Genomic DNA, 16,216 nt, shown 5'->3' on the forward strand with positions numbered 1-16,216 from the left:
TATGGTGTCTCCATTTAGCAATGAAATATAGCAGACTAGGAAAACAGGCTGAGTGCTCCTTGGTAGGTAGGGGCTTAAGCCGAGATTCCAATTTGATAAACTGTAGGGAACACACCTCCCTGGACCAGGGAAACTACAGTGGATGGGCCAAATCTAGCCTGCTGTGTTTTGGTACAGCCTACGAGCTAAACATTGTTTTTTACCTTTGAAAACATCGTATCTATTTAAAATACAGGTTGGGCATAGTTTGCCAACTCTTGCCTAGACTAACAAGGCAAGCAGCCACCCACCCCTAGGGCCACTTGGAAAATGACAGAGACACTGGAATTCTTCCTGACTGCAGCCAGGGAGGAAATGAAGAAGTCTGGCCTCAGTGGGTTAACTTGCACACAGGTTCGGAAGGGTCTGCAATCTCCAGTGGACTTTTCCTCCTGTGTATCTGCACTTCCTTCTTCGATCCCCATCACTCAGTTTCACATAGAATTGTCCCCAAATGAGCTGGATGGCTGTGGTAAGTGAATCTTCTATCCCTGGTGCAAGCTTGTAAAGGAAACTCCTCAGACTAGCTACAGAATCAGTGCAGACTGATCATGGAAAGGGACCTCTGAGACCAAGCCCCAACTTTCATAGGATAGGACATGGAGACTCAGAAGGGTCAAGTGTTTGCCCACGGCCACCTAGGCAGGCAACTGAGGCAGGATTTCGAGCTCACGTCTCCTACTCCAAATCCCAATGTCTTTTCCTCTATACTATGATCTCCGTGATCCCTTTTAACTGTAAGATTCGGTAGTGGGTGCTCTGGGCCAGGGATCAAATATAGAGAGATCTGATAGAAGCCTTGTCCTTGTGGTGCTTCCAATCTAATAGCAGGGAAGGACAAGCACACATCTAGAACTAAGGGCACACTGTGTACCAGGGCATGGCTTCTTCCCTGCTGTTCACTCTTTTACTAGCTTTGCATGTTCCGTGCACTCACTTTGACTGCAAGTCCATTTCTGTGTCCCCAGGGTAGAGCAGAGCAAGATAGAGTCAATATGGCCCAAACCATCTGAGTTGTCCGATTATTTTTTTTAAAAAAACCCTCACCTTCCACTTTAGAATCAATGCTAAGTATTGGCTCCAAGAGAGAAAGTGGTAAAGGCTAGGCAATGGGGTGAAATGACTTGCCCAGGGTCACACAGCTGGGAAGTGTCTGAGGCCAGATTTGAACCTAAGACCTCCCGTCTCTAGGCCTGACTCTCAACCCATTGAGCCACCCAGCTGCCCCCTTGCCCAATTAGTTCTAATTGGCACCAACGACAGGCTTGCAGAGGCTGCCTGGGAGGCCTGACAGAATAAAGCTGTATAGTCAAGTGTCAGAGGGAAAACAACCCAGGCCTACAATAAGTGGGCATCTTCTGTACTGGTGTCTCTGTCTAACCTAGAATAAAAAATCAAAAGAGGAAATCCATTTTTTAATACAGTAAATGAAAAATATCTTGGTCCCTCCCATTTGAGATTCTGAATCTTGACTTCTGGTTTTGGTTTTTGATGGTAGCAGATATGGTGGCATGAGGGTTGGATTTGTTATCCAAGAATCCTTGAAATTAAGAATTACAAGGGTTTTATAACAAAACTCTCTGACAAAGGTCTAATTTCCCAAATCTATAAGGAACTAAGTCAAATGTACAAGATATTAAGCCATTCCCCAATTGACAAATGGTCAAGGGACATGAATAGGCAGTTTTCACATGATGAAATAAAAACTATTAGTAAGCACATGAAAAAGTGTTCTAAATCTCTTATAATTAGAGAAATGCAAATTAAAACAACTCTGAGGTACTACCTCACACCTAGCAGACAGGCCAATATAACAGTAAAGGAAAATAATAAATGTTGGAGGGGATGTGACAAAATTGGGACACTAATGCATTGCTGGTGGAGTTGTGAATTGACCATTCTGGAAGGCAATTTGGAACTATGCCCAAAGGGCTTTAAAAGACTGCCTGCCCTTTGACCCAGCAATACCACCACTGGGTTTGTACCCCAACAAGATTAAAAAAATGTTTGTACAAAATTATTCATAGCTGCGCTCTTTGTGGTGGCAACAAATTGGAAAATGAGGGGATGGTCCCTCAATTGGGGAATGGCTGAACAAATGATGGTATATGTTGATGATGAAATATTGATGAACTGGACGATTTCTACATGAACTGATGCAGAGTGAAATGAGTAGAAGCAGGAGAACACTGTATACAGAAAGTGAAATGTGGGATGACCAAATGTGATAGACTCTGCTACTACTAGCAATGCAATGATCCAGGACAATCCCAAGAGACTTACAAGGATGCTCTCCACATTGAGAGAAAGAACTGTGGGAGTAGAAACGCAGAAGAAAAACGTATTTATCACTTGGTTATATGGGTTTAGGACTTGGGGTTTGGTTTTAAAAGATGACTCCATTATAAATATGAATAATGTGGAAATAGGTTTTGAGTAATAAGACATGTATAACCCGATGGAATTGCTTGTCACCTCTGGGAGTGGGGGAGGGAAGAGAGGTGGGAGACAACGTGGATCATGTAACCATGGAAAATAATCTAAAAAAATGAAAATTAATAATAAAAAAAAAGACTAGCAAGGGATCTCGGTAACTATCTAGACCAGGGGTTCTTTGCCTGCTTTGTGTCCTAAACCCTTGGGGGAGTCTGGGGAACTCTCTAGATCCCTTCTCTGAGTCATGGTTTTAAAGGCATCAGAGAAAACACATGGGAATGCTTACAAAGGGAAGCAATGATATAGAAACATACATTTTGAATCCCAGATTGGTCACTTATGTCCTGGGTGACCTTGGTCAAACTGCTTAATGTTTCTGGGCTCCCATTACCTCCACTGTAAAGTGAGGAGGTCGGCCTAAGTGCCCTTGGAAGTTCCTTCCAGTCCTAGGTCTAGTAGCCTTTTGCTTCTAGAAGGCTTTTGGCTCAATCTCCTCGTTTTCTCAGGCTCAGAGTCCCAGAGCTATGATTAGAACCCAGGTCTCTGGAGTCTTAAGTCTGAGATCTTTCTAGTACACATTAGCCAGGAATGTTTTCTTCAAGAAAGCTCTCCAAAGCAGACCTGACAAGCTACCAAAATACCCATCGGAAATGGGTGCTTACTTCAACCTTATTTCGGTTTAAAAATAAAAACCAATTCTGCTGAGGAGGAGCGATCTGGCCTCACCACAGGAAGAGAATGGGCTTAGCATTGACGTCAGGCTTCATATGCAAGCTGCCTCTTTGGAGGAGATGGGGAGCCTTGATTGGCAGGGGCAGCAGCCAGCTATGGCCACCAAAGGCCTAGGGGCTAGGACCAGGGCCAGCAAAGTCTCTCTTGGACCCCTGACCCGCTGTCTCTCAACAGCAACAATGCCTGGGACAGTTATGGTGGTTTCTTCCCCACCAAAGCATTGACTGACTTTTAGAAAAGTCTCAATTTGAACAGAAAGCCTGTTTGTAAATTATCTTCATTTCCAAATACACCCGTCCTCCCTCCCTCCCTAGTCAGCTGTCCCTCTTAACAAGGAATAAAAAAAGAATACCAGTTCAGCAAAATAAATCAATGCAATCACCAAGTCTGCAGCACACATATGGGTACACACCCACAGGCCTCCACCTCTCCAAAGAAAAGGAAGTGCATGTTCTCATCTCGAATAGCACCAACTGTCTTACTAGAAGAGTGTAACTTTGGGCAAGACACACATCATGTCCCTGAGCCTTAATTACCAAATCTTGAAAGGGAGGAGGTTGGACTCCATGGCCTCTGAGGGCCCGTTTAGCTCTAAGATCCTCTGTGTGACCTTGGACTAGTACCTTTCCCTCCCTGGGCTTCAGTTTCCTCCTCTGCAAAATGTGGGAGTTGGACTAGAGGCGCTCTGAGGTCCTTGCTGAGTCCTAGACCTAGAAGTCTATGATCCTTCGCTGCTTCTTTTTCTCGCCTCCCTCCATCTCTCGTCACTTCCTCATTCTGCTGCCTCCCGGAAGGGGTTCAAGGAAACCCAAGGGCAGTAGAACTGACTGTCCCCCTCTCCCAAACCAAATGGAGTCTGGGCAGGCTACTTCATTGGCCTCATTTAGGAATCTTTTCCCCTAGAACTAGATAGAGTTCCGTGAAGAGATCAGTGGGCCAAGGTGGGCCAGAGAAGGGGCTCTGCTCCCACTTGTGCCTCTACAGTCGCTTCCTCCTTGGAGCCAAGTTTGCTTCCTTGTAAAATGCTCATTCTCCAGGGCTGTTGGGAGGTCAGAGACTGTGGCGAGGCACTGAAGGAAGAGGGCAGCAGAGGCGTAAATAAGCATTTACTGGTCACCATCTGTTGACCAAGCTCTTTACAAATATTATCTCTTTGGCTATGAAGCAAGTGCTCTTAGTGTTCTCATTTTAGAAATGAGGAAACTGAGTCAAACAGAGATTAAGTGATTTGCCTAGGAACAACTAGGAAGTATCTAAGATTGGATTCGAACTCAGATCTTCCTGGCCCTGGTGCAGCAGATAAAGTGCTGGGCTTGGAGTCAGGAGGATCTGAGTTCAGATTTGCCCTCAGACACTTACCAGCTAGCTGTGTGTGACTTGGAGCCAGTTGCTTAACTGCTTGCTTTGGTTTCCTCACCTGTAAAATGTGCTAGAAAGAAGTGGCAAAGCACCCCAGGATCCCTGTCAAGAAGCCCCCAAACTGGGTGCCAGAGTGGAGCATGCACGACTGAACAATGAGAACAAACTTCCTGACTGTGGCCATTGGTGGCCTGGAACCATCACTAATATCGACCAGGTGGGGGATACGCTGTCTCCTACCAGGAAGGGCCTCAGGGGAGGGGGCTTGGCCCTCCCCCCTTTTCCTCTCCCTTTCTTAGAAGGGAAGACTCACTAGGAAGGAGAGTGGAGGGAACAAACAATAAGAATTTAAATAGTATAGATGGATAGTTAGGGCTACATGGATCTGAACTTGGGTCTTCCTGACTGCAGGCCCTGGGAGCTCCCTATGCCAGTGACTGCCCAGCCCCAGCCCCAGCCCCAGCCCCAGCAGTGTCTCCTCTGAGAGCAGGAATTGGCTGACTTTTCACCTCTGTACTCTCAGTGCCTAGCATAGAGTCTGGCCTGGAGTCAGTGCTTAATGAAAGCTTGTGAGCTAATTGCTGATCAGAGAGGGCTGGCAAGAGGACCTGGTATTAGCTCCTGAGCCCACTCAAATGCAGCCCTGGGGCCAAGTCCTACAGCTCTGCCACATCCTGGCTGTATGATCCTGGGCAAGTCACTTAACCTTTTCAAGGCTATGATTTGCAGAGAAGGTCCAGTCTCTAGCCACATCCCTACGTACTTAATCCCACTTGCTGAGGGCTTTGTGTACCTGTGTTTCCTCACTGACAAGACTTTGAGGGAGAAAAGTGCAGGTATTATGGTTCCCATTTTATAGAAGAGAAAACTGGGGTGCAGAGAGGGAAGTGTATTGGAGCACGAAGCTGGTCAACCCGAGATAACAATCTGAAGCCAGTCCTGTGTGCACTTCATCTCTGGCCCTGTCAGTACTGTGTGGAGGGTTGTGTTGGAGCCTTATTTGTCAGTAGCTGCCCCTGTACTTTTTCCTTCCAGAGAGATCTCATTTGAGGGGGGTCTCCGATGCCGACACTGACACCATGCCCGTTCCATGGGGCAGGTGGCTTCTGAAGCCTCTGGGAATTCTACTGCCAAGACCTGACTCAGCACCAGAGGAGGCTCTGGGGTCAGAAAACTTGGACTCATAGCCATCACTTACCATCTGGGTGACCTTGGAGAGCTCACTGTACTTCTTCTTCTGTGAAATGAGGGACTTGGATTCAATAGCCTCTGAGGGCTCGGCCAGTTCTAGACCTGGGGTTCTAAGTGGGACCCTGGGCAAGTCATTTGATATAGTAAAGCCTCAGTTTCCCTTCTGTAAAAGGAGGGGCTTAGACTAGATGGTCTCTGAGGGCCCTGATCCCCCATAATGCTGTGCGCCCAGGGTGGGTTTGGCACCACCAGCTTTCCTGGTGTGGAGGAGTTTCCCAAGAGTCTGATTACTTCCCTCACATCTTATTTATCCAGAAACTTGCCAAATGTCAGCTGAGTCAGAGAGAGACTAAGAGAAAATCAGCAAACAACAGAAGACAGCACACTGTTGAAGGCTGAATAGTTGGGAAGGAGCTGAGCCACAGGGTTTGGGGGGGAATCTGCTCCTGCCATTTACTAGCTCTAGGACCTCAAGCCAAGTCTTTTCACTTTCCTAGGCCTCGTTTCCCTGTTGTTCAGTCATTTTCCAGGTGAGCCCAACTCTGTGACCTCATTTGGGGTTTTCTTGGTGGACATACTGGAGGGCTTTGCCATTTATTTCCTTCTCCAGCTCCTTTGACAGATGAGAAAAGTGAGGCAAACAGGAGTAAGTGACTTGCCCAGGGTCTGCTACACAGCCAGTTAGTATCTGTGGCCAGACTGAACGTAGGAAGGTGAGTCTTCCTGACTCCAGGCCCAGCACTCTATGTACAGAGCCATCCACTTTCTGGCCCTATAAAACAAGGAGGGAAGCCCAAATGATCTCTGAGACCCCTTTCGGCTCAAAGCCCAATGCTGCTCAAATCCTGGAAGCAGGAAGGCTCTTTCTAGGGTTGGGAGGAGTCTGCCTGCACGTAAATAAGATCAATGCCTATAAGGCAGCCAATGAGAGAGTGCCTCAGTTTCCTTTACTAGCATCTCTGGTGCTAAGCAGAGCAGCAGTCAGGAGAGGATACCAGCTGAAGGCAGCAGTGGACAGCAGATACCCTGGCCCAGGTAACTTCCGGTCAACAGTCCCAAAAGGCCAAAATGAGAAGGATGAGGAGACACCTCACACTGGGAAGCCCTTGGTGGGCCAGGGCTCCTAAGAGATAAAAAGGCCAACAGTCCTGCAAGGTAGGCTTTGCTTTCATTTTCTGGGTCTGGCTATAAGGAACCCCATGATACCTAAGTTCAGAGGGGCCTAAAAGGCCCAAGTTCAAATCCTGCTTCTGCACATCCTGGCTCTTTGACTCTGGACAAATCCCCACAGAATTTCATGCTCCAGGCACTAAGCCTTCTCTCAGACTAGAAATGACCAAGAAGGTGGCAATCTGCATTAGTGGACAGTTTCCTCAAGGGGAGTTCCTTACACTGGTAGAATGACAAATCTGGATACAAGAAAGAAAGAAAAAACCTGCCACAGGTAAGGAAACTCCCTTTACTAAAGCAAATCTGCTCCTGTTCTGCACCTATCTGGTCCTAACTGGCCTTGGGCACTTCCTAGCTGTTTGACCCTGGGCAAGTCACTTAACCACAACTGCCTAACCTGTACTGCCCTGCTGCCTTGGAACCGATAAAGAACTTTTTTTCTTGGAGAGCAGCCTCTCGAAATGAGGTTTGCATTGCAGGTATTATGATTTCCATTTCATGGATGAGAAAACTGAGACTCTAAGAGGTTGGTATATGTGAACCCCAATCTTCCTAATTCCATTTGCTAGGCCACAATGGATTCCTGTTTACTAGGTCCAGGGCACTAAACTTGGGTTGGTTTCCTTTTTTCCTTATTCAGACCTACCCCTGCCTGACAGGTAATGGGGAACAGCCTTCAAGAGCCCACAGAATTCTCATTTCCCCCACTTTTTGAAGGTGAAGTGATTCAAACCAATAGAAGTCTTCCATCTCTAGTAACCAAGCCAAGATCTCTTGATCTCAGTGTGCCTAGAACTAAGGTTACTCACTCTACCCTGCAGAAATAGGACGATATTGGGAGACACTCTTGTCTTACAAGACAGGAGGTCCCAGGCCCCTATCTGGCCTTGGACACGTCCTAGCTGTGTGTCACTTAACCACGATTGGCTAACCTGTACTGCCCTGCTGCCTTGGAACCGATAAAGAAGAAATTTTTTTCTTTTTAAACCCTTACTTTTTGTCTTAGAATCATCACTAAGTATTGGGCCCAAGGCAGAAGAGCAGTAAGGGCTAGGCACTTGGGTTTGTGACTTGCCCAGGGTCACACAGCTAAGGGAGTGTCTAGAACCACATTGGAACCCAGGACCTCCTATCTCCAGGCCTGGCTATCTATCCCTAAAGAACTTTTAATCCAGCTGTTTCAACTTGCTGTGTGATTTGTGGCAGGTCATGTCCTCTCTGTAGGCCTCGGTTTCTCTATCTGTTAAATGTATCTAAAGGGCTTTCTGTGTCCGTGCCCAATAGAAAGCTGTCATGTAGGACGTGAAACCCCACAGCCAACGAGTAAGAATGCTTAAAACTCTGTACTTACGATAACTCCAGGGTAGTACCCTCCAACAGTGACATTCTGGGTCCTGGTGGTGGCAGCCAGACCCACAGTCAAGATCAACACTGACACGATGAGCAGCGTCACGGTGACATAAAGGGAATTCCGTTTCCTTCGGTTGAAGGTACCTAAGGAGACACAGAAAAATGCTTTGTTCGTTTCCCATCACCTAGGGAGGGCTGGCGTGGCTCCTGAGAGCAGGCCAAAGATCTGATCAAGACCACCTTCTGGCTGTCACCTTGCAAAGTGACAGTATAAACTGTAGGCCCAGAATGCCCCAATTCTAAACATGGACGTGTTAGTTTTATCACTAGCTTGTGTCTCTATAGCATCTTTACTTCCAGAGATATGGCCTCCTGTTGTAATTCCCCTGAGGCTGAAGAGAGGGACCAGACCAGAGAAAGGGAAAGGGAGCTCCCCTTCCAACATGGGGCATTGGCTCCTTCTGGCCTCCAAGGGCTGGGACTCTTCAACCAGACTCCATATTCATAGAGAGACACCGAGAAGTACTTCTGGTTTATGGTGCACACAAGAAACAAAGCCTTGATCTGGCACCTTTTGAAAACACGAATGTGGTGAGGCTGGAAGGAGACCCTCAGCAATCCCGGACCCTTTCTTTGGATGCAGATCAGTTTGAGACCCACGAGTCCAGGCCAAAAAGATCCCCTGAGCCAGTGGGAGGGCCTCCCCTCCAAAATCACCTGGGTCACCTATGTAGAGATGGGCTGTCTCCCTCTATCGAATGGAGGCTCCAATATGAAAATTACCACCACCTCTCCCCTGCCTCCATAGATTCAGGGAAGCAGAGTGGTCATGGTACAAGGATTGCTGGCTATGAAGACAGAAGTCCTAGGTTCAAATCCCAGCTCTGCTACTCCTTACTAGTACAACTCTAGGCAAGTCATATCCCCTCTGAGCCTTAGTTTGCCCCTCGGTAAAACGAGGAAATGGGATTAGATGGCTTCTGAGGGCCCTTCTAGCTTGAACGCTCTGATTGGCTGACATAGAGGTCCAGATCAGGTGTAGAGGGCCCAGACCTCACCTGGTGGGGAGGTGCCACACTAATTTTGACAGTTTGGCTGTCATCAGGCCTGGCTCCCAAATCCAAAGGAGACTTTGTGACTTTTACAGAAGAGCCCAGACTTACAAAGTGGAAGGCCGGGGTCTGGAAGCCTCCTTTCTCCCTAGACAAGTCAGCTATGTTTTCTGGGCCTCTGTTGGAAAAGAAGGGCAATCCTAAGAGCTGCTCCAGGGCATTTCCCCTCCTCCCCAGGCTGTAGGGAAGAAAGTGCTTTGGGATCCTCATGGAAAAGAAATTGACAGAATTATGCAATAGCCAAAGCATCCAGAGTGGCTTTGTTGACAGCAGCTACAGGAAACTGTACCTCCCCTAGGCCCCAAAGTCCTTGCAAATGTCCAGGGCCTAGCCATCTGGAAGCCTGGCTTTGTGCTTGTCACGGAATGCATGATGTCTTTCTGACAACTCTCCTCCCTCAGGAGTCAGAATTAAGAACAGAGACAAGGTTTTGCTATTGCTATAGCTAGCCTGCTCTCCCTTTTTTTCAATGGGGGAAGGGTGAGAAATTCATTGGTCTAAAGAACTCTCAGTATGGAAATTCACTTCTCCCTTCTTTCCCTCCAGAAACCTCATCTGTAATTTACAGTCTCAGAGTTGTCAGGGGTCAATGAGGTTAAATGACTTGCCCAGGAACACAGAGCCAATATGTGTTAGATTTAAGACTTGGAAAGGGGAGGATGAGGAGGGGGGGAGTGGTCAGAAAATGATTAAAGGCAGCTCTACTGGTTTGGAACTTAGCATGTAACAGCCTACCTAGGCCACAGGACTAAACACAGCAGGAGATCCATTTGTAATCCTGGTCTAACTGGGGCCACAGGTCACATCTGCTAAGCAAGTGCCTGGCAAACCCACCTTCACTTCCAAGTGGCCATTGTCCTGGATGGCAGCTCACACTGGAAGAGCAGTCCATTTTTAACTGTACTCAACTGAGTCAAACTCAATTCCCCTACATTCATTTCCGGGGAGGGTGTTCTGCAAAGCTGGCTGGCTTCCCAGTGACTGGGTCTAACAGTGGCCTAAGTGTGGCAGACAGGCCTAACATTGTATTAGTGGCAGAGCTCCCTGTAGAGAGTCTCCTTCTGTCTCAGGGGTGCCTAACCTTTGTCCTTGAATCCTTTGAGAAGCCACTTCAGAATGAGATTTTTTTTAATTTAAATTTTTCCTCCCCAGTTACATAATACAGTTATATATGTATTATCATTGAAAACCCATTTCTATATTATTCATTTTTGTAGTAATTTTAAAAAATCAAACCCCCAAATCCTATACCCAAGTAAATAAGGGATAAATAATAAGTTTTCATTGGCATTCCTACTTCCAGTTCTTTCTCTGGATGTGGATAGTGTGAAGATAGGATTAACTTTCCCCTGCCCATTTTTAGATTTAATCACCAGAAGCGTATACACCCCACTTATCCTTAAGTTGGGGAGGTCTGTGACCCACATGTGCAATAGTGGATGACAAATCAGAATTGACTGACTGCCCCCTGGTTTTTGTTCTTTTTCTCTTTTATCCCCATATTATTGTAATTTCTCTTTAAAAACTGCAATATTGTATATACCTTTAGTTAAAAATCTTTAGAGTTTTAAGTTATGATTATGTTTAAAATGACCCCTTGGGGAGATTGATCTACCAAAGCATCACAGGGGGGAATATGTAATTAGAAATCTTGAACCCTTGGACTTCATCTCCCAGAATCCTTTTCCCTTCATCCATGTTGCATCCTCACATTTGGTAAATAAGTTGTGTGTAACTCCACCCTCTGGCTTTCTCTTCTTTCACAACTGCAGCTTGGTTAGCTCCCTCTTTAGCTTTTTATTTTCCTTTACTTCAAGTTATTATTAATAATTCTTATTAAATATAATACTTGGAGATATTGTATATTGATTTTAAGCTTATGATAGTGTTCTTTCTCACAAGTCCCTTGGGATTGTCCTGGATCATTGCATTGCTGCTAGTAGCAAAGTCAATTACATTTGATCATCCCACAATATTTCAATTACTGTGTACAATGTTTTCTGGTTCTGCTTATTTCACTCCACATCAGTTCAAGGAGGTTCTTCAACAAGAAGTTCATCATTCTTGACAGCACAATAATATTCCATCACCATCATATACCACAATTTGTTTAGCCACTCCCCAATCTAGAAACATCCCCACAGTTTCCAATTCTTTGTCACCACAAAAAGCACAGTTATAAATATTTTCGTACAAACAGGTTCTTTCCTATTTTTTTTATCTCTTTGGGATACAAACCTAGCAGTGGTATGGCTGGATCAAAGGGCAGGCAATCTTTTAAAACCCTTTGGGCATAATTTCAAATTACCTTCCAGAATGGTTGGATCAATTCACAACTCTTACCACCAGTGTATTAGTGTCCCAATTTTGCCACATCCCCACCGACATTTATTATTTTCTTTTACTGTCATATTGGCCAATCTGCTAAGTGTGAGGTAGTACCTCGGAATTGTTTGCATTTCTCTAATTTGCATTTCCCTAATTAGAAGGAATTTAGAACATTTCCTTAAATGATTATTGATAGTTTTGATTTCTTCATCTGAAAATTGCCTATTCATATCCCTTGACCATTTGTCAATTGGGGAATGACTTGATTTCTTATAAATTTGACTCAGTTCTTTACATATTTGAGAAACTGAACCTTTATCAGAGAAATTTGTTATAAATTTTTTCCCAGTTTGTTGCTTTCCTTCTAATCTTGATTGCACTGGTTTTTTTGTACAAAAACTTTTCAATTTAATATAATCAAAATTATTCATCTTTTATTGGTTTCTATCTCTTGTTTGGTCATAAATTCTTCCCTTCTGATGGGTAAACTATTTTACAATCACCTAGTTTTATTTATAATATCACTCTATGCTTAAGTCATATACCCATTTTGAACTTATCTTGGTATTGGGTATGAGATATTGATCTAAGCTTAATTTTTGCCATATTGTTTTCCAATTTTCCTAGAAGTTTTTTCAAATAGTGAGTTTTTATCCCCAAAGCTGGGATCTTTGGGTTTATCGAATGTTAGCTTGCTGAGGTCATTTATCCCTAGTCTGTTCCATTGATCCACCTTACTATTTCTTGGGCAGTACCATATTATTTTGATGACCACTGCTTTGTAGTACAATTTAAGATCTGGTACTGCTAGGCCACCTTCCTTCACATTTTTTTCCTTAATTCCCTTGATATTCTTGATCTTTTGTTCTTCTAGATGAATTTTGTTGTTATTTTTTCTAGTTCTACAAAATTGTTTTTTGGTAGTTTGATAGGCATGGCACTGAATAAGTAAATTAATTAGGTAGGATGGTCATTTTTATTATATTAGCATATATTATAATTAGCATTATATTCGCATGTCCTACCCATGAACAATTAATGTTTTTCCAGTTGTATAGATCTAATTTTATTTGTGTGGAAAGATTCCCAAATATTTTATATTGTCTAGACTAGTGATTTTAAATGGGGTTCAGAATGAGCTTTTAAATTGTGTAAAATAAAACACACAATTTCCAAAGAAACCAATTCTACTATAATAGTCATCAAAATAACATTTTGTAAAAAAGAAACAAGTACATGAGTCCCAGGTTAAAAACTCCTAGCCATAAGTCATGCCCTTAGAAAGTTACCCTGGGCATCCAGAAGTAAAGGGACTTAATTGCCCAGGGTCACCCAGTTGGGATGTATTAGACATGGGACTTAAACCTAGGTCCTCCTGACCCAGAGGTAAAGAACTATAACATAACAAAAAAGACTCCCCCCCCCCCAATACTGAACACAGTGATACTTTACACTGAGCTACTTCCTGGACATAGTTTTCTGAATTCAAATCTGACCTGAGATACTTCCTGGCTGTGTGACTCTGTGCAAGTTACCTTTTTGCCAGTTTCCTCATCGGAAAAACAGGGATAATGACCAAGACAGCACCTACCTCCCAGCAGGGACAAGGTTTGTAAAGCACCAGACTCTTGTTATTGTAGTAAATGCTTGGTTGGCTCAATGATGCTTCTCTGATTTCCATCTTCTTCCGTAGGAGGGCTGCTACTCCCCTCCCCACCATCACCATCACCATTGCCATCTCCATCTCCAGTCCTCTCTCTGCCATCGCTGCCACCTATGCCTCTGCCAATGGCTCCGTCATCATCATCCCCCTCACTGCTATCACCACCCCCAAGCTGGTCAAAAATTAACATGGTAAAAACTAGGACTGTAGTAGCTGCACGTTTAAGTTACAATGGTTAGACTGAAATACAGGGCTATCTTCCTAAGCTTCCTGTGATTATAGGACCTTCTCTTAGTCTAAGGCCAGCAGACAGCGAAGGAGAGGAGTTGCTAGCTTTCTTACCAGCGCTGTTGCTGTGTGCCCTTGGTCTTCTGGGTCTCCTCTCTTGTCTCCCACAGATATTGTGGTGGGAGAGGGGAAGGGGGAGGTAATGACCCTACAAGATAATTACATTCCTTTGTGAAGATCTTCCCAGACCAGGTCTCTTACCAGCTAACATCTTTCCTTCTACCCTAGTTCCCCTCTACTGACCAGTGGCAAAGTGGGCGCTAGGAGAAGTAGAGTTTTCATTCAATTGTTTCTACAGCAACCAGCCCCAAACATTCTCTGACATAGACTGTGTTCTTTTAAAGGGCCCCTGTCTAGCTGCAACGCTGTATGAATACCAGGTTAGACTTCCTGGCAGATTTAAGAATCTTTCACGTGGAACCGTGACCATGGGATTCTTTTTCTTTGCTGTGGCCCCCAAATTGGCAGACAAGGGGCACAGTGGATACAGCACCGGAAGATTCATCTTCCAGCTTCGGACACTTCCTAGCTGTGTGGCCCTTAAGACATTTAACCATGTTTGCCTCAATATCCTCATCTGCAAAATGGAGAAGGAAATGGCAAACTGCTCCAGTATCTTTGATAAGAGAACCCCAAATGGGGTCACAAAGAATCAGACACAAACAGGCCCCCAAGTTACAGAATCAAAGAATATAAGAGTTGGAAGGCAATTAATTCAGTGACCATGCAATCCAAAACACACAAAATGAAGCCCAGTATAATATCCACAACTAGTGGTCAATCTAGCAGAGGGAAACTACCACCTCCCAATGCAGCCCATTCTGCTTTAGTTCTGCCTAGTTGTTAGGGTGGTTCCAGAAGTCAGCCTCTTTGTAACATCCACCCCCTGCTCTCAGTTTTACCCTCTGGGGTCAAGCAGATCAACTCTAATCCCTTCTCCCTAATTCAGTCCTTGGCCTAGAAATACTCAAAGATAGCTAGTATGCTCCCCAAGTCTGACCATACTCAGTTCCTTCAAAGGATCCAGATAAGACGTGGCCAAGCAAGAAGTCCTTCACCACCCAGGCAGCCCTTCTCTAAACTCACTCTACATAACAATGACATTCTAAAATCTTGGCATCCAGAACTGAAAAAGCTGAGGGCTGAGTAGAAAACAGGCCAGTGGACCCTCAGATCTTTTTCAGAAGAACCATTGTCTAATTATGCTGTCCCCAAGTAGAAATTGCCTTTTTGGACCCAAATTTAAGACTTTACATTTATTCCTATTGAAGTTATACAGCATAGCTACAAGGATATGCCACCAATGGTCTCCTATCATATTAGCCCTGTGCCATACACTAGATTCCTAGAGTTTGACCACACAACCACTTCTGACTCCTTCTGGAGAAAAGCATGAGATGTAAAATAGCCTTTCCTCAATCCTCACCCTTCTTGACCTAGATGCAGATTTTTAAAATGCTGATCATCCTCTCCCCTTGGATACTCTCTTCCCTCTACATTTCTGGGATACCACTCTCCTGGCTCTCCTCCTACCTATCTGACTTAAGTCACTTCCACTAACTGGGTGTCCCTCTAAGCTCTGTCCTAGGTTCTCTGTTCTTTGACTTCTATTCTATCTCACTAGTTTCTGTAAGTTCAATAATCATCTTTATGTAGATGACCCCAGATCTATATATCTAGCCCTAACCTCTCTCTTGAGCTCCAGTCCTGCAACACCAATTACCTTTGGAACAAAACAGTCCAGATGTGTCATGGACACCTCAAACTCAACGTGTCTGACAAAGAGCTCATTATCTTTTGTCCCTAACCCACCTCTCTTCCAAACTTCCCTAATACTTTGAAAGGCCCCACCATCCTCCTAGTCACTTGGCCTAAAAAACTTGATGCCATATTGACTCCTCACTCTCATTCACTCTGTTGACAAGTCCTGTCATTTTCCACTCATCTCTCAAATATTCTCCTTCTTTCGACACTGTCTCCATCTCATACCTGACAACTGCAGTAGCCAGCTACTTGGTCTTCCCAAGTCAATCTCTCCCCATCCCAGTCCATCCTCTACTAAGTTACCAAAATGACTTTTCTAAAGTATAGATCTGACTGTGCCTCCCTCTTCCTTAAAAATCTCCTGTGGCTCCCCATTGCCTCTGAGGCAAAACCTACCTCCTGGAGTCAGGAAGCTGTATAAGTCATACATGTACTTCCACATAATACATATTTCGATATTCTTCATGCAGAACTTATTCTTGATGAAGCCAACCACTGTCATCACTGTTTCCCTTTCTAGATGTCCAGTAATCATTCTTTTAATGAACCATTCAAGAATTTTCCCAGGAACAGGAGTTAGGCTCACTGGCTTAGTTTGTAAAATGTTCTCTCTTGCTTTCTGAAAATTAGGGCATTTGCTCTCTCCAAAGTTGTGGTAGATCTCTCTTTTCCCTGATCTTATGACTGATGGTAGATCTGTAATCACACCTGCCAGGTCCTTCAGGGGTCTGAGGATGGAGTTCATTTGGGCTAAGTGATTCGAACTCATCAAGGGCAGCTAAGA

General features: G+C 44.7%; 1 protein-coding gene across 1 annotated transcript in view; it reads right to left on the reverse strand.

Annotated features, from left to right (window-relative positions):
• TMEM255A (transmembrane protein 255A) overlaps positions 1 to 15,934 on the reverse strand; it is a 52,828-nt gene extending 36,894 nt beyond the window's left edge. Inside the window, exons 1-2 of the mRNA XM_044682662.1 lie at positions 15,829 to 15,934; positions 8,279 to 8,442 (exon numbers count right to left, since the gene is read on the reverse strand). Of these exons, the coding sequence (XP_044538597.1) occupies positions 8,279 to 8,442; positions 15,829 to 15,934 (270 nt within the window). The remainder of the gene's footprint in view (positions 1 to 8,278; positions 8,443 to 15,828) is intronic.
• Between the last annotated feature and the right edge of the window lie 282 nt (positions 15,935 to 16,216).

The sequence above is a fragment of the Gracilinanus agilis genome, chromosome X, assembly GCF_016433145.1.
Source record: "Gracilinanus agilis isolate LMUSP501 chromosome X, AgileGrace, whole genome shotgun sequence".
NCBI classification, from domain to species: Eukaryota; Metazoa; Chordata; class Mammalia; order Didelphimorphia; family Didelphidae; genus Gracilinanus; species Gracilinanus agilis.